The sequence below is a fragment of the Melanostigma gelatinosum genome (genome assembly GCF_949748355.1).
Source record: "Melanostigma gelatinosum genome assembly, chromosome: 19".
Taxonomy (NCBI): Eukaryota; Metazoa; Chordata; class Actinopteri; order Perciformes; family Zoarcidae; genus Melanostigma; species Melanostigma gelatinosum.
Window position 1 is genome coordinate 8,399,858 of NC_136652.1, and position 25,536 is coordinate 8,425,393.

General features: G+C 41.0%; 6 protein-coding genes across 6 annotated transcripts in view; 5 read left to right on the forward strand and 1 right to left on the reverse strand.

Moving 5' to 3' along the window:
* The window catches only part of tbc1d32 (TBC1 domain family, member 32), a gene marked incomplete at its 5' end in the record, with an annotated part of 62,802 nt that extends 61,167 nt beyond the window's left edge, over positions 1 to 1,635 (reverse strand). The window contains 4 exons of the mRNA XM_079290641.1: positions 380 to 451; positions 638 to 815; positions 1,190 to 1,354; positions 1,481 to 1,635. Coding sequence (XP_079146767.1) covers positions 380 to 451; positions 638 to 815; positions 1,190 to 1,354; positions 1,481 to 1,635 — 570 coding nt within the window. The remainder of the gene's footprint in view (positions 1 to 379; positions 452 to 637; positions 816 to 1,189; positions 1,355 to 1,480) is intronic.
* A 2,488-nt stretch (positions 1,636 to 4,123) lies between these two features.
* On the forward strand, positions 4,124 to 8,608 carry hsdl1 (hydroxysteroid dehydrogenase like 1; the record flags this gene model as incomplete). Its single annotated transcript, XM_079291018.1, has 5 exons — positions 4,124 to 4,343; positions 5,032 to 5,474; positions 5,764 to 5,847; positions 6,149 to 6,289; positions 6,451 to 8,608. The coding sequence occupies 5 exons, from the start codon at positions 4,124 to 4,126 to the stop codon at positions 6,514 to 6,516; spliced, it is 954 nt and encodes a 317-aa protein (XP_079147144.1). The 3' UTR covers positions 6,517 to 8,608.
* A 2,401-nt stretch (positions 8,609 to 11,009) lies between these two features.
* Positions 11,010 to 12,782, forward strand: gja11 (gap junction protein, alpha 11; the record flags this gene model as incomplete). The annotated part of the gene is made up of 3 exons (XM_079291147.1): positions 11,010 to 11,138; positions 11,396 to 11,581; positions 12,174 to 12,782. The coding sequence occupies 3 exons, from the start codon at positions 11,010 to 11,012 to the stop codon at positions 12,780 to 12,782; spliced, it is 924 nt and encodes a 307-aa protein (XP_079147273.1).
* A 1,556-nt stretch (positions 12,783 to 14,338) lies between these two features.
* Positions 14,339 to 15,193, forward strand: LOC306793576 (gap junction Cx32.2 protein; the record flags this gene model as incomplete). Its single annotated transcript, XM_079291234.1, has 1 exon — positions 14,339 to 15,193. The coding sequence occupies one exon, from the start codon at positions 14,339 to 14,341 to the stop codon at positions 15,191 to 15,193; it is 855 nt and encodes a 284-aa protein (XP_079147360.1).
* Positions 15,194 to 18,071: 2,878 nt separating this feature from the next.
* Positions 18,072 to 19,279, forward strand: LOC306793577 (gap junction Cx32.2 protein-like; the record flags this gene model as incomplete). Its single annotated transcript, XM_079291235.1, has 2 exons — positions 18,072 to 18,200; positions 18,620 to 19,279. 2 exons carry the CDS (start codon positions 18,072 to 18,074, stop codon positions 19,277 to 19,279), a joined length of 789 nt encoding a protein of 262 aa, XP_079147361.1.
* A 900-nt stretch (positions 19,280 to 20,179) lies between these two features.
* Positions 20,180 to 24,767, forward strand: cUnh1orf198 (chromosome Un C1orf198 homolog; the record flags this gene model as incomplete). Its single annotated transcript, XM_079290525.1, has 6 exons — positions 20,180 to 20,485; positions 20,896 to 20,946; positions 21,423 to 21,548; positions 21,755 to 21,922; positions 22,474 to 22,836; positions 23,279 to 24,767. The coding sequence occupies 6 exons, from the start codon at positions 20,180 to 20,182 to the stop codon at positions 23,333 to 23,335; spliced, it is 1,071 nt and encodes a 356-aa protein (XP_079146651.1). The 3' UTR covers positions 23,336 to 24,767.
* Positions 24,768 to 25,536: the final 769 nt, after the last annotated feature.

Below are 25,536 nucleotides of genomic sequence, written 5' to 3' on the forward strand. Positions count from 1 at the left end.
ACCGAGTTATATTACTTACTAGTCGACTTACAGAAATAACAGCTCTCAAATCCACATATTTCATTGATCTCTGAATTGGGAATTACTTTGGCAAACCGATAGTTCCCTTCTGATGCCTTCCCAAAAGCAAAAAATAATGGAAGGCTGAATGAATTAAGTGAAACAAATTGGCAAACGCCTGATTATTACACTAATGTCTACTGGAAAAAAAAAGTTCAACCAAAGGATCTTTTTATAAATTTCATTTTTAGAAGCCTGAAGAAGTCAATTATATTGTATTTTAGTAAAGAAATTAAAAATATTATGGGAACGTAGGATAAAATAAAATCATTTATTTACAGTACACCATCATAATGTCTGTGTAAGTGAGACCTTCTACCTCTTTGGGTCTGCTGGGGTCAAGTTTTTCAGCCAAAGCTTGCAGCTGCTCTTGTCTGATGAACGCATAACTCTATAAAGGACAATGGAGATGAAACACAAATTATTATGATGCATCATAAAGCAAAATGAAAAAGAGCTCTCAGTCTACAGTCTGCTATGGAAAGGAACAAACTCCCCCAAGGACACCAATGGCGACGAATGCCATCCAGAGATTGAGATACTATCTTGACCATTTACGCGATACTGTATCTCTCACCTGATTGAAGGAGGAGTCGCTGTCAGAGCAGTTGTCAGTGTACTGGCTGTTGGACTGACTGTGCTGCTTCTCTCTGTGCATCTCCTCCTTCCTCATCTGGTCCTCCTCAAATTTGTTGATTAAAGACTCCACCACCATGATCATGGAGTTTTTCAAGGGCTGCATCATCTGCTGGTACCTGGCATGAAGCGAGAAAGTGCATCAGTGTCTGATTAGGATCACTTACTTTCAGAATAATTGTTTAGCTAAACTCCAACTTAACAATGCCTCAGTGGCGGTTTTTTCGAGTAAGAAATTAAGATTCTCTTTCTCTCTAGGGTTAAGAGGAAAATAGTTGGGAGGAAATCCACATATTCAATCAAAACCAGCTTTTATTGTCCATAACCTCAAAATAAACAGACTCTAAATATGCATACACTTAAGTTGAAAATAAGTATCATACAGCGAGACAGTAAAGGATTTCTGATGTTAGCACAATTCACACAAAACTAAATTTGTATCTATGAATGAGAACACAGAGGAGACAAAGCTCAGAGTCTGAGCGACACTCACTCAGCTGAGTCTCTGGTACTTTGGGTGACCGCATGGATCAGGGTGTCGTGACCTGAGCCTATAGCATGTTGTCCATCTCCTCTGGTCAAGTTCTTGGTCTCCTCCTCCACCACAGTCCCCAATGACCTCTCCACATACTGACGGAGATACTTGATAAACTCATAACTGAAAAGAGAGCAATGACGGAGTCAGACCTACTGGATATATACTGTACATTACATGTAAACAGAAATAACTTTTAAATAAGAACTCTAAAGTAAATGTATTATTATTCGAGTCTGGTGTTCTTACTTGTGGAAGTTCTTGTCAGTCTCCTCCAAGTGAAGGAGGATCTCCTCAGCACATTCGGTCGACGGGGCGCCAGAGATCCGGTCGTTCATGCTTCTCAGAAGCTGCTTGAGCAGGGATTGCAACTCTGCTTCATCTTCAGCTGACAACTGAGACATCTCTACTGCTGGCCCCTAACATGGGACAGAATGGAGTGATTCGTTTTCTAGGCTTAAAATGCGCAAACAATGCCAAAAATGTCTAAAACCACTGCAATAGACAAACATAAAACTAAAGATATCTTGCATCAGAATGCATTATATATGCTGTAGGTTATAGTTCCATACACTACTTACTGTGTGGAGGTATGGTGAAACACACAAAACCAACATTTTCATGCTAGAGAAATAAATCTATCAGATTATTACAAGCCAACCCACACTCTATTTATTACCTTAAATACTTTAAAATGTCATGATGTAGTTGATCTTAAAACTGCATTTATGAAGTTAAAGGCACAAATTGATTTGCTTCCAAACTGTATCCAGAGGTTGTTTGAAATTGAAGAGAGCAGGCAATCGGTTTTTCATAAAAACAAGGTATAAAAAGCTTCAGTCTACACCTTTGGGTGTTTCCCCTTTAATTTAATGCCTCATCGTTATTTATTCATTTTCATGTGAATTATTTTTGTAAAAATATTACTAAGGACCACTACTACAATACTACTACTACTCCATCAGTTTCAATCAGTGGTGAAAAATAACTAAAATACAGTGCTTGAGTAAAATTTGTAGGTACTTTTAAATTGTATGCTACTTTATACTTCTACAACACACCATGTCAAGAGGAAATATTGTACTTTTTACTCCACTGCAGTTATCTGACAGCTGTCGTTACTAGTTTACAGTTTACACTAGTTTATGATCAATTTATAAAATATGATACTGTGCTACAGAATAAACAATCCTATAGTATGTAAAAGTGATGGTAAGTAAAAGTTAAAATGCTGTACGGTTCTCATCAGTACTGATTTTCCAATAATTGGATATAGCATTATATAATAATATAAACTCGTGATAGGGACCATTCTGCCCAACATGTACTTTTACCCAAGTAACATTTTGAATGTAGGACTTTTACCTGTAACAAAGTATTTTTAATTTAAGTAGAAGAACTAAGTACCTCCTCCACCACTGGTTTTAATGCTCAGACGTGTTGGCTCATTAACTCATCGCCAACAGGTGTGATAATGAGCTAACTTACCTTAGAATGACATATCTCAAGAATAACGGTTTACATAGCAGGTTCCTCTCAAATATACAAATACAAATCTAACAGAAATATTAATTGTACATCCAACCTGACTATCTGATGTTTTACTGTTTTTAAGAGCCTAAATGAGTTAATTGTTTCTCTCTGGTTAGCTCGACGTTGCTAATGCACCACTGTAACACAGCTAGCTAGCAGACATCAAAGACTACCAAAACCCTTCCGCGCTGCACGAGCGAACCATCCGAACGGAAACACGTCGTATGCGGTATATGTTAAACCAGTCACCTCTCTGTTAGACTTGTAAAAGCTTTTATCCAGGGAGCATTTTAATAGCACTTGCAACCAAGTTCTGGGTCTCTATGGAAACGTCCACTTGGTGTTGACTGCGGTGCATTATGGGATGTCCAAATAAACAAACGCTGCCTTTTTGAGCGTCGGGAATATGTGCTTTACAAGTAAGATGATAAGAATATCTAAAAGCTTCTTCTTTTTTTAAGACACATTTGGGAACATACAAGATCTCGCAGAGAATACATACATATTAAATAATAAAATACAAGTATTACTAACATACTGTAAATAAAAAAGATATCTAAGGGGGATTTATACATATTATTAAATAATATATAAATATTAAATAAACAGGCATTTCTTTTTCACTAGGCATAGATAAGAACAAACAAGGACTTCAAAAAGAAAGGGCATATCTCAAAACAATAAGAAACGATATACTTCCACACAAGTACTTTGTTTAGGTGATGAGAACAATCATTTGAAATAATGTATAAACCAAACAAAGAATGGCTCATTGTTTATCCACTTGCTAAAATATAAAAAATGCCATTTAGTAAATGGCATTTACCCATAAGAATGACGATCATATTAATCATTTTAGAAACCGATAGGTGTAAATTATCCATATAAAAAAAGAGAAATGTCAAAAGTCGGAGGGTCCACTTTGAATTTCAAACTTTTTATTTAGAAATTGTGCAACCGGGTAAACCGTATGAAGTATTTTTAAATGAGTTTCAAAGGAAAGTTGAAATATTAGTGTCTATTATCCAGAAACATCGCAAAATCCAACCACGCCTGATGTAAACCCGTCGGAGTCGGAGTTTCTCATGTGCTCTCGAATGCAGCACCAGTGAAATACATGTGTCACGTGACTCAATGTTTTGCTTCGTCTTCCGGGTGCTGAACAACTGATAATCTATGCTGAAACGTTTGTCAGAGCTGCTAACGTTACCTTTACCAGACATTTACTATGTGAGAACAGCGACAGGTTTTGTTCACACGCCTGAGTTGTTGGTTAACGTTACGTTTGGAGATCACAGCGTTAAATCTGCTGAATACGTTTCAGCCAGCGAGCTAGCATCAGCATCCATAGTGTCGACTATGGCGTCAGTGGACAGCTTTCAGTTGTTGTATGGAGAAATTTCTCGATCATGCAATCCTTACTTTGAAACCCTGGCCCTGATCGGTGCTCTGTACGCGGCCAGGAGGGCGGTAATCCTGCTGAGGGACTGCTGCACGTTGGTCAGGGTGCATTTCCTGCCAAGAATTATCCCGAGTAAGAAGCTCACCCAGAGATTTGGAGACTGGGCTGTGGTTTATGGTAAGGATGTAGCAAGCAAGTGACCTCAGCAGCTATGAGAGTGCATGACGTTGTAGATGTTTTGTGACAGAGGGGAGAGGAGAGTCAATAATGCCAAATAGTCAGCCTCTTCATTCAGCCCTTGACACTATGCTGATTTTCTTTCTATGATTTCATTGTTATAATATATTTTGGGTATTCAGCTGTTTGTCTCACAAAACAAGACATCTGAACATGTCATCCTGGATTTTCTGACACTCCGTGGATAAAGTGATTTATTAATGAAGCAAGACCATAATTGACAGATTGCTGCAACGCTAAATATAACACACTACAATGAGATTTGGGTATCACACTAATGTTGCTAAAACAGTTAACTAGGTACGCAAATATTGAATTCAAATTATTGGTTTTCAACCAGCGGTCAATAATCTGAAGATATACATTTTACAATTATATAAAACAGAGAAAATCAGGGTATTTATAATACATTTGAAACAGCAAATGTCTGGCATTTTCCCCTGATAAATCCAAAATTGTTGTTGTTTAATGTCTTGGCAATCGATTAATCAGCTTATTATTTCTGTAACAAAGTAAATCTCAGGTTTTGAGGTCATGGTGATGTTACTGTGCTGTAGTTGTCAGTTCTATATCCTCATTCCTTCCTAACATGACTTTCATTGATAGATATTGTCCTCTTTCCTCTCAGGTGCAGCAGAGCCTGTAGCCAAAGCCTATGCAGAGGAGCTGGCCAGGCATGGAGTCAGCATTATCTTTGTCACTCGGGACGACTCCTCTATTAGAGGCACCGCTGCAACCGTCTCCCAAAGCTACGGAGTGGAAGCTGTTGTCATACTAGCCGACTTCTCTTTGGACCAGGCAGCCGGCAACCTCATCAAAGAAGCCATGAGGGGTAAAGATATCGGCTTCCTGGTGAACTGTGTGGAGGCTGTGGCTTCCCCTCAGAGCCTGGTTGAAATGCCTGAGCAGAGCCTGTTGGATTTGGTGAATAAGAACGTTGCGGTCGCTACTCTGATGACCCGCTTGGTGCTGCCAGGGATGCTGGAGCGCAGCAGAGGAGCCGTAGTCAATATATCATCGGGGGCTTGCGCCAAACCCCTGCCTGGAAGAGTGACCCTCACGGCCGCCACTGTGAGACAAAACACTGAGGAAATGTCCTCTAGTATATAAAAAGACATTTGTAAATAAATATTCCAAAAAAATGTCTGTTGATGCTGGTATTTCAAAGCAGAGTAAACCTTTTAAAAAGTTCAGTCCAACTATAGGGCTAACATACCAACAAGCAAATCACACTGCATCTGCTTCTGCTGGCTGTTATTCATTCTTCTGCCCACTAAGTAAAAAATCACAACCACAATCACATGTTTCTATCCTGACGATAACAATAATGCTCTTTCCCTTTCTTATCCTTCCATCTCAGGGCTACATGGATCATTTCTCAAGAGCTCTTCACCTTGAGTACAGCGGCAAAGGGATCTTTGTCCAAAGTCTGACTCCTTTCCAGGTAGACCTGATATGACCATTAACCAGTGTGTGCTGAACCTAAATATGTCATTATATTGCCAACCGAAATATGCCTTTTATTAATGTATAAGTTATTTTACTGCTATTCATAGTTTGACAACATCTGAGAACTTTGGCTTCTTTTCTTAAGTGAAAATAAGTTTTGTTGAAAATCATGTAACAAGTAAATTATCAAAAAATATGAAATGTGCTCCTCAATTAAAAGGTTAATATTATTTGTATATAATGAGTTTTAGTATGTCAGTGCTTGATATACCGCATGTGTGCGTGTGTGTGTCCAGATAGCCTCAAGTGAGCGACAACCATCCTCGTCATCGCCACCGGGCTGGTTTGTACCAAAGCCAGAGGTTTACGCCCGCCACGCTGTCTCCACCCTGGGCGTCTCTAATAGGACCACCGGCTACTGGCCTCACACACTGCAGGTCGGCACAAAATAAGTCACGATTGTTTGTAATTTGTATCAACTCGGACAATTACACGACCACTGATCTACATTTCCAGCCTTTGTGAAAACAGGATCTAAAACATGGAACTCATTTCTGGATGCTGATGTGTGTCTCTGCTGGTTTTCTTTTCTTCCCAGTATGGACTGATGACACGTATTCCAGAGTGGATTTGGGTTCTTGGATCACGTGTGCTCATCAGTTAAGAGCTCACCCCTCCTCTCCTCCTCACTGAAGACTTTACCCACTTACTGGAACTTCTTGTTACTGGAGTCGTGTAGAGTTTTAGTTTCTTCAGCCAGCAGGTTAAATGTGTGAAACTTTCAGGCTCTGTTGAGGTTGGTGGTGACTGTGTTTTCTTCTATTTATTTGGTGTCTATTTCAAAGAAAGCTGCAGTGGAATTTGGACTATACATATATTACTCCTGTATTACTACATGGTCTGACCAATCTGTGACATCTTACATTGCGTATACAGTAGGGGTGTAACGGTTCACAAAAGTCACGGTTGGGTTCGGTGCGACACAGTGGAGCCACGGTTCGGTACGTTTCGGTACAGTAGAAAACTATAAATGCCAGAGAAATGTACTTGATTTTAAAATATATTTATTCATTACAACTAACATCATGAAGTTATTCTTTGACTTTGAACAATGATGGAACTATACCTGAGTGACCCATCTTCTGGGGTGTCTTCTCAGCAACACATAAGCATAAAAAACAAAAACTGTTCCTTAATGTTATGTAGTATTGTTACTTACATCTTGCAAAAGAGATTTTTAATCTCAATGGGACCACCTGGTTAAAGGTTTAAAAAAAAAAAAGAAGCTTTTATTTATTTTTTTATTCAAACGTATTCGGTTCGTCATGCGTACCGAACCGTGAGCCTCGTACCGAACGGTTCAATACGAATACGCGTGTCGTTACACCCCTAGTATACAGGTCTTAGTGGTGGTCAGACATGAGGCTGGCAACTGGGTTTGACTTTGAGTTCGGATTGTAAACATGTACAACGTAATATGACATCATTTGGTTTCGTGCTTGGACTTAAACATCAGCCTCCATGTACACTTTAAACTGTTGGATGAAAACATATTTAAAGCCCAACATGGGTCATAAAGGCGTGGTAAATATAGAACTGAAGTAAAATTATTTTATTTTTCTATGTATTTAAAAAAACAAAACAGTTACTCACTGAAATACATTTGTTTTGCGAAATAGAGTTCAGTATTAAAGTGCAGTTGAGATCAAAAGCCTCACCTCAGATGTTACAAAAAAGACAGTCAGAAGAAAGCAACAATAAAGCAATCTGCAAATAAACAAAATCATAAGATAAAAATGAATTGTTGATCTGCAAGACCTTCTCACATCTGCATCATTAACCTGTATGGTGGTTTGTGTTATGTAGGCTCTGATGCTCACTACGTCCTACTACTACTGTTAGTCTACTGCTTGTTACCCGCACTGACCACACCTACAGTATATGGCACACATACAAACAGCAAATGGCATTCTCCCCAAAACCAAACCCAACATCATTCAACGTTAAAGGAAGAATGAGATGGATTTGTCAGTTGCAGTTTGTTAGTTGGCCCCTCCTCCCTGGCTGTATTTGTGTTTTTTCTGCGTCGTGCCCACCTTTTTTGTAGCCTCCTCTTGGGATGCGTGCTTACGATCGGGCACCTGGATCGCTACGTTGTTGTTGAGGTTGACGCCCAGAAACGTTCAGGGCAGCGTCTCTGCAGATACAGACACCCCCACACTACCTCGTGGGTCATAAGTGATGAGTGATAAGGATTATTGTTTTCGGAGTCTATACGTTGTTTTTTTAGGAAATCATACTCATTGTTTATTTACAGAGACAGATTTATGAGTTGATTGATATTTTAGTGAGAAAAAGCTGCATTATGCAACACGAACCACAGTGTTATTCTGATAAATATAACCCGATCTAAACGTAAGAAACGTGTTCATTAATTGTTTTTCATTTTATACATGCAAGTGTTTATAGCGAATGCGTGTGCGGCGGTGAATGGGAATGATATCTTTAAGTGTCATTGCTCAGAGTACAACATTCAAGCATTTCCAGGAGTGAGTTTGAACCGCGATGAAGAGTGCGATTGTGATGTTTTTCTTTTGTTGAGAAACTATATTTGAGCTGTATTTATTATTTATATTAAGAAATGTGAACAGATTCAGATATTGTGTTGAGTGGTTGCTTACACATACACTACAACGTATAATATGTTGACTTAAATATGATATGTGTCGTCATTGCACCATTTAGACCAATAAAACTTTCTCCATTCCTACACTGTCCTGTCTTCTGAATCTATGCCAAAGTGTCTCTCTGTAAGGTCAGTCCGTTATCTGACTGGTAGGTGTTTCCTGTGTACGAGATGTTGACCTATATGCCGAAGGCCACAAACGCTCTGTTTTTCTCTTAAAAACATTCGGGTAGTGCAAATCATTTACGTGAACAGACACCATGCCGACTGCCAGAGTTTTACTCTGCGACCCTTCAGATCAGCCAGGTCACAGACTGTACACCCGATAAACACACATGAGGTGCAGTGTGCCCGTCGAGCCACGTGCTGCAGAGCAAAGCGGGGCTGTTTTGGGAGGGTTTAAACACAAAACTAGAATCTTACAGGTCTGATTGTTTCTTCTGAGGCATTTCGTAAATGTCGACATGAAATAGGGAATGGTCAGAAGGCATTTTTGTTTTAGATCTGAAAATACTGAAAAACATAAGAAATAAAGGAAATATGATAACAGACTTCCTAATAAACTTTTATGAAGCTGATTTTCATACAAATAATGTCACCTTAAGTGCTATACAAATTAGGAGAATCGACAAATAAAGTAACACCTGCTCTCAACTAAAAAGTAGCAGGACAAACTTAATTAAATCAATACAATATACCATCAGAAATGGCAATAAAATGATATTCAAAATGGTGGTAGAGATACATAAAAATATGGAATTGAATTAAAATGTAAAGACCAGAGTTAAAACTAAGTTTACGACAAACAGAAAGTTATAAGATGCCTTTTTGAGCATCCTTGGAAATGGTATTCCACAATTTGGGAGAAGAGCTATCAGCATAGTTTAGAATTGCTTACTTATACAGACAGATGAGTGAACCTGGAAATAAAAAGTGTCTCTGTGAGGTGAACAAGTGAAGAATACACACTTGCAGTCATATATCAAGCAGTTTGATCAGAACAGCTTCAGTGATGCTTCTCCGAGTCTGTGGGAAAGTCTACTGAGGGGATAAAACTCCAAACATAATATTCCCTCATTTGGTGTTGTGATGGTGGCGGAGCGTACCGTTCAACACGTTGGTCAAACATCTCTTATAGCTGTTAAGTTAGGCTTGAGATCTAGTTGAGACAAACTGAATCGCACCACTTTCATACTCCTCAAAACCTCGAAAGCACCTGCATTTGTTTCCCCACTTATTTATTCAGGTGTGAAGCAGAATTGCCGCAAATACAAGCAACAGGACAAAACAAGGCATTCACCGGCCGCTCGAATTCAGTGTTGGGACTGGAGGATTGTTGTTGTGGTTAGGATGGTGTCCTTCCAGATAAGATGCCAAAGAACCATGAACGAACAGCTTCTTCCACACTTTCTCTCTTTGTCGTCCTCCAGAGTCATCGCCCTCTTCATTCACCTTTTTTCCTCTTTGGGTTTGTTCAACTGGTAAGTAGATTCTATTTACAAATCCATTTTCTCCGATTTTTGTGAAAAAGGGAAAAAAGCATATTGCGCTGTGCATGGACTGGAAATAATCGAAGTTTAATGGATTCATTTTTGGAGTATGTTGGTGTACATTACTGTAAAACGATGCAATATTTGTAGCATGAACAATCTGAAAAACGCTAAACAATGCATTTGTATTTCAACATGTGAATGAACTACTATGTAGTGGATATGGCAGCGCTTTATCGTAGTATGAAATCCCATTCTGAAGCATAAATAAGTCATTTAAAAAATGCGATTCATTACAACTAACACATACCAAACAGCTACCAAACAGCCTAATGTTTGATCGTGTAAGAATGTGAGCCCACACGTTACGAGAATGCTTCACAAAATAGTATTCTGATGAAATAAACTGGTGCCAACAGAAACAACACAATGCCACATAAGAACCATCGAAGAAGAATTCAAAATAAAATAATTCACTATGTGAATGAAACCCCTATACATGTAACACCTGCACCAAAACCGTAGCAGCCTCATCGACTCAGGCAGGTAAATCTGTATTTCTACATGAGTGGTTGAGCGCACATACTTTGAGTTAAGATTTGCAACGGTTGCTATGAACCAAGGTTACGGTCTTGGTTTGCAGCAGATAATAAGTGTGTTTTGGAAATCGGAGTCAGCAGCCATGGCTTCTATCAAGCCTGCAAGAAATGATAAAAGTTTGGCCTTGTGAGGGAGCCTGCCTCTTCTGACTTTTACAGCTACAATGATTTCAGTATCACTTTTTGTCAAACTGGAAATAACAAGTCATGTCAAGGGGTGATACTCAACTGCCAATGAAAGTAATAAAACCAGACTACAAACCATTCTCTTTTGATCAAGCAACACTTCTCAAATGATCATATTATCTTTCTGTTGGTCATTGTTATGGAGCCTTTTCGAATTCATCTCCTCACACAGAAAGCAGGACAGCTGGCGACTGAAATGGGCGAATGGGATGTGCTGGGCCGCCTGCTGGATAAAGTGCAGAGTCACTCCACGGTGATCGGAAAGGTCTGGCTCACCGTGCTGTTTGTCTTCCGCATCCTGGTCCTGCGCACCGGCGCCGACAAGGTCCGGTCACGTGTTCGCCATTTCAAAATGAACTTCACCACAGTAGCCACAATGTAGGGATTGGTGGATGTCTTAAAACTCCTCCCAATGTGTGGTGAGCAAGAAGTACTTAAAAAAGCCAGAAAAGTCACACGAGCACTTTATTTCTATGATCATCCCGAGGTACAGGGCAGTAAACATTGTCCCTACTACAATTTAAACTCTATGAAGTGTGTAGTAGTATATGCATCAGCTATTTTTCTCTCATCTTCCTCTAGGTTTGGGGCGATGAGCAGTCCGACTTTGTCTGCAACACCCTGCAGCCCGGCTGTGAGAACGTCTGCTACGACATCGCCTTCCCCATCTCTCATGTCCGCTTTTGGGTCCTTCAGATTATTGCCGTGGCGACTCCGAAGTTGCTATACCTCGGTCACGTCCTCCACGTGATCCACATTGAGAAGAAGGTGCGTCGCTGCAGTGGGTGTAGCATGACAGCGAGACTGGGCGAATGCTGTTTGTCAGGCGTGGGCCAGTGACGTAGAAGTGTAGTGCCACTTACTCCTCGAATTTAGCTCATTTAAGCTCATTTACTGTATGGTTGAGTCTAAGTGAGCCGCTCTCATCAAACCCCTTTGGCAGCTGTTTCCAGTTTTTCTGACCCCTAGGGGCCAAGATTTGATGCATACAGCTTTAAAGTGATCCCACATCTATATTTTCAGGACCCAAAACTCCCTTCTTGTGGGCTTTAAAGGTAGTTTTGTAGTCAGGAACAGTAGATGTGTCTAGCTTGACATCAGTTGGTTCCACAAAATGTCAATTATCAGAAGTTTTCAAAGCAGAAACAAGTATCAACACAGTTTCAAGGGGGGAGATAGCGCTACTCACAATAAGTGTTTAGGAATAATGTATTTGGCAAAACTGTTGCTCATGAATTTCCTCAACTTTATACTCTACGGTGGCATCCATCTTTCATCTTTCTCCTAATTACTTTCAATACGTCTACACGTCTTTTTCCAATCACTAAAACATGTCAAACTCTTGTTCTTCCAATCTAAGATGAAGGAGCGGATGAAGAGGCAGGCCGAGATGGACGACCAGGCCAGACTGTTCCTTAGAAGGGCCTACAAAGTTCCCAAGTACACCAAGAGCACTGGCAAGATCAGCATCCGGGGCAGTCTCCTTCGCAGTTATGTCTTCCATCTTGTGGCCAAGATTGTCCTGGAGGTTTTGTTCATCGTGGGTCAGTACTTTCTGTACGGCTTCACCCTCCAGCCTCGCTACGTCTGCAGCAGCTTCCCGTGCCCTCACAAGGTGGACTGCTTCCTGTCAAGGCCGACAGAGAAGTCGGTCATCATCTGGTTCATGCTGGTGTCGGCGCTCGTCTCCCTCCTCCTCAGCCTGGTTGAGCTGCTCTACCTGTGCGTGAAAGCTGTGAAGGAGTGCATGGCGAGGAGGCAGGACTACACCGTGACCCCGGTGACGCCTCCACCGTCAGAAAGAAAGGCTTTTAAAAGCCGCGACGAGATGCTCCAGAATTGTGTCAACCTGGAGCTGGAGCTCCAAGGACGAAAGTTAGGGGTGAACGGGGCCAAAATCGGGGTCACCGAGGCTGCTATGAATGTGTCGCCTGAGAGCAGCAACATGGGGGCGGAGGTCCGCATCTGAAGCGAGGAGGCAGTGGTCGGTTTGAGCTCCGGTGTTTGTGTGCTTTGGCTTTGGGCAGGAAAAAAGGGGGTTTGTGTGCAGTAAATTGAGATGGAGGGAGGGAGAGTAGCCAGCTTCTGTAAACAGTACTCAGTCACATGCAAAATGTTGCTTTAAATTACTGTGACACGATCACCAATAAAGATTTCTTGCAGTTGACAGTTTAGTTGTTGTTTTTTTGACAGATTTTGCAAATGGTATTTTTTGGGAATGATTTTAGACAATGTTATTCCAATTTTGATTCAATAAACAGCTCATATATATGCTTATCTGTCTGAGTTTTGTCCATTTTTCTTTCAAATTGAGAACAGACTCATCCATCCGAACCTCTGCAGTTTTTTACAAACATATCATACTGCATATAAAGAGCTACAATTGCTACAATGCATACAATCAGTTAATAATGTGATCAAAATGAGTTTTTAATGCACTGCACTGCTCTGTCAAAAGGAATCAAGATTAGGCTCTAAATCTCAATGTGTTACAGGTTATATTTCAGTTGTTCAATTCTTGCCATGTGACTTCCAACTTAACTATTTACAACTGTGAGTTTTTTTTTATCATTCATAACCCCAGTCAAACATAGATCACATTTGAATATGAGCAGCAGTTTTATTTAGCCTTGTTTTAGTGATTACACACTTTCCCTGTTTATTTTCAAGTATTCTAGGTCATTTAACTGAGCTAAACAACAGCTGTCAATCATTACACTCGTCCTCTTGGTCTCGACTTTTTATTTTCACGTTTGCTGACAACGTCACATCTAAAGCCAGATGTGTGTTGCTCAATGTCCCCATGTTGCCCTCACCCAGCGAGCTCCAAGGTCCAACTTTAAAGTTAGCGATCCGTCCCAGGGAGAGACAGTCCTTTCTGACCAGGTCAGCAGGTAAGATGCAACGATTATTGTTCCACGCTACAGATTACTAATCATTTAAAAATGTAAAATAAATTCAATGAGGAGGGAATATTTGTAAAGAGCACTATACAGAATGGAAATGTAGCGTTTTCTGTATTTGTAAGAAAGTGACTTTTTTTTACTTTGAGTGTTAATGACTTTGCTTTTTTCTTACCGGTGTTAATATGACTTCCATTCAACTACTACTTGCATGAGATTGTTTTTCATGTTTTACCATCCGGCTTTGCCCACAAGACACGTTTAATATGTTTGTATAAATATCATTATTAGGTTACATTTACACCGGGAAAGAGATGTTTTTTCCTTTCTTCCCTTCTTTATTGTATCTCTTTACCAGCCTACTAAGCCCATAATGCCATCGAGTCTTCTGTTCAAATTTCTGATTCATGATTATTTTAGGAAAACATTGAACCAATATTTGATCTATATAATAAAAAGAACAATGAGTGCCTTTCTTCCTGCAGCAGCATATTGATTCAATACTGAGCTCTGGTTAATGTTTCAGTTTGTAAGGTGTGTTGTAGGATCATTGCAAACTCAATTAGAAGGTTGTGCTTTTATCCGTTTATCACAGATCAGTAACGGAACATCAGCGCTAAAGATGGGAGACTGGGGATTCCTGTCAGGCCTGCTGGACAAGGTCCAGTCCCACTCCACGGTCATTGGGAAGATCTGGATGAGCGTGCTCTTCCTGTTCAGGATCATGGTTTTGGGCGCAGGTGCTGAGAACGTCTGGGGCGACGAGCAGTCGGGTTTCCTCTGCAACACTCAGCAACCTGGTTGTGAGAACGTCTGCTACGATTGGATCTTCCCCATCTCGCACATTCGCTTCTGGGTCCTCCAGATCATCTTCGTCTCCACGCCGACGCTGGTCTACCTGGGCCACGCCGTGCACATCATCCACAAGGAGAACAAGATGAGGGAGCAGCTGTTGAGCCCGGGTGGGTCCCGGGTGCTCAAACAGCCCAAATACACGGACGATAAGGGAAAGGTGAAGATCAAGGGGAACCTGCTGGGGAGCTACCTGACCCAACTGGTGTTCAAGATCATCATCGAGTCTGGCTTCATAGTGGGCCAGTACTACCTGTACGGCTTCATCATGGTCCCCATGTTCCCCTGCTCTAAGAAGCCCTGTCCCTTCACTGTGGAGTGCTACATGTCCCGGCCCACAGAGAAGACCATCTTCATCATCTTCATGCTGGTGGTGGCCTGCGTCTCCCTGTTTCTCAACTTCCTCGAGGTGTTCTACCTGATTTGCACCAAGGTCAGATGTGGGTCCAGGCCTCGCAGTCACAAGATCACTTCGGCCGAAAACCCTGCTGGCCTGTCGTCTCCCAAGTGGCTGGAGGACTCGCTCAAGCAGAACCAGATTAACATGGAGCTGGAGGGCAGCCCGAGCATCGGTGGAAGCTTGGATGGAGCCAAAGAGGAGAAACGACTACTGAGTGGTCATTAAAAACATTGCTCTGACCATTATGATGTTTGAAATGTTCGTTTTTAGATCGCTGCGTCCTTGTGCAGATACATGTAAGAGACTGCATCAAGAATTCATGCAAAATGCTCTTTAAAAATCCTGATAGAATATCAAGGAGGCGCTTCATCACTGTGTAGTTAAGTCATATTCTTGCTGCGAAAAGTCTGCATACATCTGAATTCTTTTTAGGGCCACATTGGTGGAATTTTACATTTATTTTGTATTATTTAACAGGAAATCTAATAATGGAAATCTAATAATGGAAAGCATGCAATATTGATGATGTATTTATGTTCTTCAATACTCTTTTAGTGAGCAGAGTTTCATCCATGTCTAGTTTCTGAATGTGTCCTGTAAGTTATTGCCATGTTCATTGTTAAGGACTTGGAATATTTTGCTCACTGAATGGTGAAGATGATGTTGATGATGATTGTTAGTGAAAGGCTTCTACCGTGTTTGGTAGACATGTTTGTGTGCTGTATTGTTTTTAATAAATGATTCAAATTTATGATATAAAAAGAAAAAATGTTTCATGACTATAATTATTTTCAGCAGACAGGTTTACACCAAACGCCTCACTTTCAACGAGCGTGATTTACACTTGTTTGGTAAAGCTGAAAAGCCGGCAACTAATTCTTATTTTCATTGCTGATGAGTCTATAGATTCTTTTCAAAATATGAATCGTCATAGAATAGACTACAAACCTTTGGCCAATTGTAAAAACTGTCCGTCAGTTTCCCTGAGCACATGGTGACAAATCTGTATAATATCACTGGAATGTGATAAATAAACAGATTTCAGAATCGGAGAAGCTGAAACCAGTGATTTTTGTCAAAGAACAGTTTTAATGATCAATCAATCATGCTCAACATCTTGCAATTCAATACAAAATCTCTTCGACAAAAGCATCTTTGTGGAGCTTATAATATTAGATTTGCTGCGTTGGTTGAAAGAAGAAAAAAGAGAGAAAAACTTTCTGCTGACACAGTCTCCACAAAAACATAAATGCGACGGTTCAATCGTCACGTTGTGCTCGTTGCAAGGTTATACTGGATTGCGTCAGTCTGTACAGGTGTTCATGTTATTGTGCTAATTCCCTTGAATTTCATCACAAACATGAAATGCAAAAAGGGGAGGAGTTCAGCGATTCTGCCAGTGTGTATGATTTACTTATAAAATAGCATCAATACAAAAACCACACCTTGGTAACAGTGAACAATGGCATAAAACAGCTGTAGAAACATCATGAGCACAATCATTTGATTTATAGCCCTGCTAATCATTAACCTGTACAATCTTGTCAGTGCTCTGCCCAAAATTGTCCACTTGGGATTTATCATTTCTAGATGTCATGACACTGTTGCGCAGTTTCATCTAATCTCGAGTTCAAGGTACCATACACAGGTTTGGTTTGGTTCACTGGGCTCTCTATCATTCATCTCCACAGCTGGTGACCGGTCTGTTTGTCTGCACAGAGGCCTTTTAAAGGTAAGTTGCGCAATTACTTCTTTTTAAAAAAAATATTTTTTGCTGCACATCATACAAAATGTAATGAATTCAAACTTAAATGTTATGGTATCACTGTTGGAATAAAATACACAACCTCAAAGATATATTATGATGGCTCTATTATTGTGAGTGTGTTCTTACTTAAGCATGGCGTTGTAAGAGTGTGCGTGAGAGTACAGAGCAGGGCTGGAAGAAGCACTCAGATCTTGTACTTAGGTAAAAGTAGCAATATTACAGTGTAGAAATACTTTGTTACAAGTAAAAGTGATGCATTTAAACTTTTGCTGAAGTAAAAGTACAAAAGTATCAGCATCAATATATACTTAAAGCATAAAATGTAAAAGTACTCCTTACGCAGAGTGGGCCATTTCAGAATAATAGGCTATATATTATATGACTGGATTATAATTATTGATGCTTTTAATGTGTTTATCACTTTAATGAAGCAGCTGGTAAACGTGGAGCTACGTTTTACTACATGCCGCATAGCTAGATATCAATACATGTTATCTATAACAGTCATTTACTTGTTGATTGTATTTTGTATTTTGTATTATGAATCTGAATATGTAAAGTAACTGTCAAATAAATGTAGTGAAGTAAAAAGTACAATATTATAAAATATTTATAATATTTTCAAAAAATGGAAATACTCAAGTATAAGTAGTATAAACTAGTATATTCCACCACTTGTGCAGAGAAACTCTAGAGACCATCCAGACTTCTGCATTGTCCATAATCCATGAGGATAAAAACATCCATATTACTTTTACATATTTTTACATTTTCTTGGGGTTCAATGCTCTTAGCAATGCATACATACACCATATTATATACTCCGATCATTACAGCTAATCCCATTTAGTGAGATAGCTTGAGATAAGTACTTTGTTGCGTAATGGTTTGTATAGCTCCCTGTTTACGTCCTGAACATGCTACACTGTAGCTGAAGGCTTTTTTCAATTGTAAACCCTGGATTGTGTCTACGAAGCAAAATAGACTTCCTGCTGTTGCTGATGATGTGTTACCCTTAATGTTAATCAATAATCACGACTCAAAGCGCCTCGTGCTGTGTGTTAAACAATAGCAGAATGCTTCGTCCCATGATGCTGTGCTATATGTAATATGGAGAATAAAATATCATGGGTTAAATGGACACCAGTCAGGACTTCAATAAATAAACTGATTACATTCAAACGCTTGATACCAATTTACCAGTTTTCACTTTCCAAACGCCTGGAATATTATAATTTACTTGGAAATGATAAAACAGGGATTTACCATTTTTCGAGTGTTTTTTATTGTCTAAAATAGTATTTTATTTGCTTTTCCCCCATTAGATCAGAGATCATGGGAGAGTGGGGTTTTCTGTCCTCTCTACTGGACAAGGTCCAGTCCCACTCCACCGTCATCGGGAAGGTCTGGCTCAGTGTGCTTTTTATCTTCAGGATCATGATCCTTGGAGCTGGAGCAGAGAAGGTCTAGTTCTCTTTCTTCAAACTTTATTTTTTGTAGGGCTATGACGAACTCAGGGGCGTCGTAAGGCCTATTTTAGGGGGGCTGAAGCCCAAAAGGGCCTGGAGGCTATCCCAGCATGCATTGGGCAAGACAGTATAAATCCAATCTGATCACTCAACCTGCTTGCTTGATGGTTTTGTTGTTGATTCATAAAGAACAAAGAAAACGTCATTTTTGTTTCTAACCCAAACCCAACTATGTATCTTCAGAATGCCATTTTGTTGCCTGCTTGTTTATCATTTAGCCGTTATTAACATAATTCTCCAACGGACATCCATAATTACATTAAAAGTAAATATTAAAAGTGACATGGCATTCACTTAATTTGCCGTGTACGTCTATATATAAAATGATATTAACTTCTCCTCTGAACATTACAGGTCTGGGGTGATGAACAGTCGAATATGATTTGCAACACCAAACAGCCTGGTTGCAAGAACGTCTGCTATGACCAAGCCTTCCCAATCTCACACATTCGATTCTGGGTCCTCCAGATTATCTTTGTGTCAACTCCAACGCTGATCTACCTCGGTCACGTCCTCCACATTATCCACAAAGAAAATAAGATGAGAGAACATGTCGTGACCCACTCCAAGAGTGGAATTGTCAAAGTTCCAAAGTACTCCGACGACAAAGGCCACGTCAAGATAGAAGGCGACCTGCTGGGAAACTACATGACCTCCATATTTTTCAGAATCCTTCTGGAGGTAGCGTTCATCGTGGGGCAGTATTATCTGTACGGGTTCATCATGGACCCAAGAGTCGTGTGCACCCGGGCCCCCTGTCCCTTCACCGTAGAGTGCTACATGTCCCGGCCCACAGAGAAGACCATCTTCATCATCTTCATGCTCGTGGTGTCCTGCATCTCTCTCCTACTCAACGTAGGGGAGATCTTCTACCTGGCGTGTTATCGCGCATGCAGGCGAAGGTCTAAAACAAAGGCGGCTGCTTCTATCGCCCTTCACCCGCGTTTAAACGGCAACCCTCTGATGAAACACGAGAAGTTCGGCCTCCATGACGCCAGCCACAGCACAGCCTGAAGAAGGCTTTCGATCCAGTGTGCAAAATGGAGACAGGCGCATCGTTACCAAGAAAACAGGAGGGCGAATACAAATGTTATTTATTGATGTGATGCTAAAATAAATCCTGAAAGTGATGCAAATTTGGTAACGTATGTTATGAAAGTGGAAAAATGTACAAGAATAATAGAATATAAAAAGGTACTGTATCCTGAAGCAAAATTTTAAAGATTGTACAAAAGGTGAGCGTCAGTGATTTGTTTTGTTTTAAAGCAGTGTGCACAGTAGTGTTACTTTGCTTATCGTTTCTTTTTCTAAATATTATTTAATTTGCAGGCTTGACTTTTAGGACTGTAAATATTTTAATAACAAATCATTCCTTTTTTCATATATTTGAATATGAATTTGGAACTGACTGTAAAAAAAGAAATGATGTTTATTAAACATTTCAAACTGCAATCTCAGTTTTTGTTTCATGATTCATCACTGTTTTGGGTTTCACTAAAATCACATTTAGCATGCTGGAAATCACTCATTCAGGTACATTATTTAAAAAATGAAAACAACGAAATTACAAAATGTGTATATTGTTATTACACTCTTCTGGTGTATCACAAAACAAGTAAAATAACAACTACATTTTCTGGAAATTCACTCGAGGAACTGGTGTCTCCCAGCGCAGGTACACGAATGAAACAAAAATAGTTTGATTTTTTTGTGCTGTCAGAAATGGGCTTCCATACAACCTGTAGTGGTGGGTGGTGCACAAGCCACTCCCTGCCGGGGAAACACACTAGATGGCGCCATTAACACGCCCAACTGTGTCCCTCCGCGTCAGCTCGTAGTCCCGCCCACCGCCCACACAGCGACGAACACCAGTTTCCTTTTCCTCACAATAACAACAGCTGGAAGCAGCTAAAGATGGCCGCCGCGACCATGGCGGGGCTCGACGCCCACAGGCTGGAGGAAAAGAAGTTCGAGTACTTCTCCTCCATCAACTCCATGGCGAAGAAAATCATGCAGGAGAGGAAGACCATTGAAACCAAGCACGGCTCGTCCTGGGAGAAGATGACGCCGCAGGAGCAAGACAGCGCCATCGACAACGGGATGATGGACCCTAATATCCGAGCCCGATACGCCATGCACAGGGTCGAGCGTGAAGAAGTGGTCTGTTACCCGAAACTGCTCATTCAAACGGGTCAGAAGATAGTTCATTTCGGCGAAGAGGTAGTTAAACCACGTTTTAATTGATGTTACGTTGCTTTGTGTGTGTTTAGAGGTGGAAATAGCCAGTGTTGTCATGATTAATAACTGACGTTAGCCACGTAGCCGGCCGGTGAGACGCGTAGGTAAACGTCACTGCGGCTTCCTGGTGCGTACTAACTACCATTGAATCCATTGATAAATTGATATCGATACGTTCTGCTGGACATACTTACAATAGTCAATAACATGGCCATAAAATGTGTTTTCGGTTGCTGTTATTATTGTGTTTTGCCGGCAAAAATGTAAATAATGTAGACGTTGTCCTAAATATGGTAGAAGTTGAATTATCCTCCCATTTATTCCCATTTATTAGGCTATCTACGGAAAGCCCTGAGTTGAAATGGTTACTACACTGTTGTGTTTCTGTTCAGGACATTACCTGGCAAGATGAGCATTCTGCCCCCTTCTCGTGGGAAACAAAGGTAAATATATTCAACATTGAGTTTGAGTCTGACATAAATGTTTCTGCGCAGAGATTTGGCACAATATTGTAGCACTGCAACTAGCTCCTTCTTTGGCATTATCAGTACATGGGTTGACCACATTTTTAGTAATTAATTGTGTAGGCTATAAAATGTCAGAAAATAGTAAGAATCCCATTGGAGAGCCCATTTTGGACAATTTCAAATTGCTTGTTTTATCAAACCCACAATTTAAAAAACCCAAATGTTCTGTTTACAATCACTTAAAACTGAAAATAATCGAATCTGTCCATTTAAGAATGATTACTTGATTATCATAATGGTCAATAATTCACTTGTGACTTATGTTTTCTCGTTTCAAGTTTCTTTAATCTCTGCAATTTCATTATCCAAATACTTTGTTGTTTTCTGCCTGAAATCAGCATGTAGCGTTGAGCCCAGTTGAGTTGTGCGATATTGTTGCGTCCTTCTATCAGAGCCAGTTGGACTTCAGCGTGACATTGGGCCCAGTCGACCAGGGGGTCTCAGCCTCGCAGGCAGACTCCAAGGCTGCAAAGGTTCCTCATTCCAGCCAGCTTGGCAAGAGCACACCAGGAACCAAGGTATGATGAGGAGCGCGTTGTTGGCTTGTTTGAATGGTGCGTATCTCCAGTAGGAATTGCTTTTTGAATAGCCTTTACCTTAACTTAAATCACAATCGCATGAATTAAAAAAATGTTCCTGGAATTTTACAGGAGAGGCCGTGCAATTGTAGGTTTTGTGAAAACAACCGAATTTAAAACAAACGTGTTGTTGTGTGACTGTGAAGGTGTCTGTCAGTGAGGTACGGAGGCCAGAGGAAGAGTCGTCTTTCTGGAAGATCAGCGCAGAGAGGTCCAGGCTGGAGGGAGAGCAAGCCGACTTCCAGTCCCTGACCCCCAGCCAGATCAAATCCCTGGAGAAAGGAGAGAAATCCCTCCCCTCCTACCTCCGACAGGTAAACACTGAAATCTACCGTGCTTCTGACTGTCCGGTGCCGTTTTCAGTTCAAGTAACGGCTGCCATTGATGTTTGTTCCCACATTTTGGCACAAGCATGGCATTCCGGGGCTGTATAGTTTCAGACAAACAACAGATTGAAAGCAAGCTCCCACCCAAACACACTTGTCACTTTTCCTATCGAGCTGTGTATCCTGAAATAGAAGCCAGCCTGAAGCCGAGATCGCTGGCATCTGTGACGCCTCCACAAGTGTCAGAGGAGCAGATGGGGGAAAAAAAAAAGAAACCGATGATTTCTATATTGTTTCTGAATGTTCTTCTTTGCCGTGTGTACAGCCACATCAACCTGTGAAGCTTGCGATGATCATACGAGAAACTTAAAGGACATGAATATGCGGCTCTTCTTTATCATAATCCGTTTTCAACATTTTTGAAAACATCGCCATTTAAATGACATCCTCGTAAACGTGTGTGTATAATGTAAAACATGCTTTAAAAATCTGATGTTAACTGTATGGAAATGTCAACATTAAATATCCTCTTTCTACAGGAGACCTCTGTCACCACCAAGGAGCATGAGGCAGTAGAGCCCCACCTTCCGGCCCCTACCAGGTCCACCAAGCACCGAGCACCCAAAGTTCCTGCTCCCCAGCCCCCCATCGCCATCCCCATCGCCATCCCTGTCGCCATAAGCGCAACGCCTGCGTCCCTCTCCATCTCGCCGAACCCACGACCGCCTGTCAGCGTGTCGTCGTCTGTGTACGGGTGGGAGCGCTCTCAGAGCACCCTGCCGTCGGTCGGTACCACCGTGGATGAAGTGTTCTCCTCCGGCATGATGTCCAAGCCCTCCCACCACCCCGCCAGTGTGGAGAAAGAGGATGACGGTTCATCCGCCAGCCCCACCTTTGCTCAGGTGAGTTCTGAAGTTCTCAAACGGATATAGTTCTCGGAGTGACGTGAGCTCTGTCTTAAGTACAAGTTTTCTGCTTTTGGATATTTTTGAAATAGCAGGGTATGAAAAAAGTCTTGAAAGTTTGGAAAAAAAGCTTAATTTTAACCGGTATGATTTCAAGCTCGGGGATATGCTTGATTTCAAATATACCTAAAAAAAATGCTTGATGTTCCACCGTCTTGGGGCTATGACAGCAGCCCCTTTTTAAGCGAATGAAAGTTGAGACAAAAATAAAGAATTTCAGCCAACACTTCAACAATAAACAGTCCAACATAATTAAAAACATGTCATTTCGTTTCTCCAATATCAATCCTTCATATCATATGGAGAACGGGAGTTAAGAAAACCTCTTGTTTCAAATAGCCATTCAAATGTACTGAACTGTGTCTCCCGCCCCTCTCAGTACAACACGAACAACAACCTCCTGAAGACTGGATTCGACTTCCTAGACAACTGGTAAACCACAGCCGAGACCAGTCGCCGCTATGAATGAATCACCCTCATCATCATCATCACTTTAAAGAAGGACCACACTGCCATGACTACAGACAACACACCAGTCCTTTAGAATGGCCACATTATGTTGTGATTATCTTCAGTGGCTTGTTAAGAGATGATCTCACTGCCCGTGTGCTGGTGTTCCCTCTCCCTATTAGCTTTGCATTTCTTGCCAAACACCCGCCTGCCCACCGAATGGAGAGTGAGCAGGGATTGTGCATTCACACTGCGATCAGCTCAATTACAAGATGATACGAAAGTTTGGAACTGCATCAAAATATGATATAGAATATACATCCTTTTACCGAGAAGGCTGTCGAATACAAGTTAAATATAAATTGGAAGGCCGAGGGAAGTAGTACAAAAATCCAATGTTTTATTATTCGCCAACACCAATAAAAGGTTCAGCTGTGGATGCTTTTTCTCACATGACAGCAGCCAACGATATCCCTGAATTACCTGATAACTATGGTGACGTGTTGATCGGGTTTGTGGTGTGAATGCACAGTAACGGTGTGACTTGGCTGCCTTCGTGTGCAACTTTTAGACACTAATCTAGCGAGCGAGGACATCTTTTGTTCCATACGCATGTCAAATTTTCATCTGTGCAAAACACTAGAACACTCATCCGTCTTTTTTCTGTTTCCTTTTTTGTTATGGATATTTTGCTCTAATGTGCTTTTATTTATGAACCTAAGAGTTTTAGAGTTAAAGTATTGCTGAGTGCCGCAGTCTCGGCCCACATGGGCCAATTACTACAAACAATGTTCCTGCCGGGTATGGAATTCCTGGTATATTATGGAATTTTTTTAAGGATGTTCAGGTGGGGAATATCGCGGGATTTTACCCTTGCATCACTTTGCAGAAATTAAACAGAATGTATTTTGCAACATTCTCACACACACACACACACTTCATTGAATTCGATGATGTTTTTCATTAAGTGGACTCCAAACTGAAACCAAAAACAACAGGAGGGAGGAACAGCCATGGAAGGGATCAAACTTAGTCATGGAAAACTCATGGGCTGAATGTCGGGGCTGCTGTGGGAACCTGTTACTGATGTCCTGTATGGATTCAATGTCTCCACGACACTCCTTACCATCTCACCCCTCCCAACTGTCACCTTTGATGTCAAGCTAGTGCCGCGCAACGCTGGTGTGCATTTATAGTGAAAAGAGACGCAGCCAACCGTCGTGTTTTAGATGAATAGGCAGGCATGTAGTGATTTGTACCACTTGTGTCATAAATCTAAAATCCGGTTTACACGATTAGAGAACTATTTTACTGAATTTTATATTTATCGGCCGATTGTATCTTAAGCTATACTTGTATTTTGCACTCGTGCATTTTGAGGTCAAATATTAGAAGTAAATAAATAAAAGTCAAACCTGTTCCTTGTCTTTGTCTTTTTTCCAAACGTAATGAATCCCACATTAATACGGTTTCTGCTGAACTGAGGGAAAGAGGAGGTCACTACCAGGAGCGTCTGCTATGGTTACAAATGCAACATCAGCCGAAGATTGTTTGCATTCTTGTCGACCTCCTCGTCAGCCCCATGACATCAATCCCTCCAGCTGTAATTCCTACCAGATCCAAAATGCCATTTAGGAAAAGGAGGAGGGAAGGATGTCTGATGCTCAAGAGGAAACTTTGTGCTGTTCAGTTGAACAACACATTGGCCCAGTTTAGAATAACCAGACCTCATTCCACCGCCTCCCTCGGGCACAAAGCAGCCGCTTCACAGTGTGGGTTTAAGGAAGGAAGCCCATTACTGTGTTTCATTCACAATGTATGCTGTAAGAAAATAACACAGCAAAGCCAGAGAACAGGAAGTTGTTCTTCTGGCGAAGACGCCCCAAAGACATGGATCTACTGTCCCACCACAAATGTTGGAGATCACTTCGAAAATCTTCCCCCAAAAGTTACCTCGTGATTTGCATAACCAGAGCATGTGACCATAGCACAGCTGGACTGTGGTGACTTACTGGCCAATTTCTCGGGGGAATAGTGCAATGGATGTAGGACCATGCCTTATGCGGAAAGAGGTGGTATGTACCGGTATATGTTTTAAACTACGTGGCCACGTCTCATCCTAGTCCTCGCATATCAGGCTGATGTCCTGTATCGTTTTATAGATTTCAGACACCCTCCCTCCCTCGT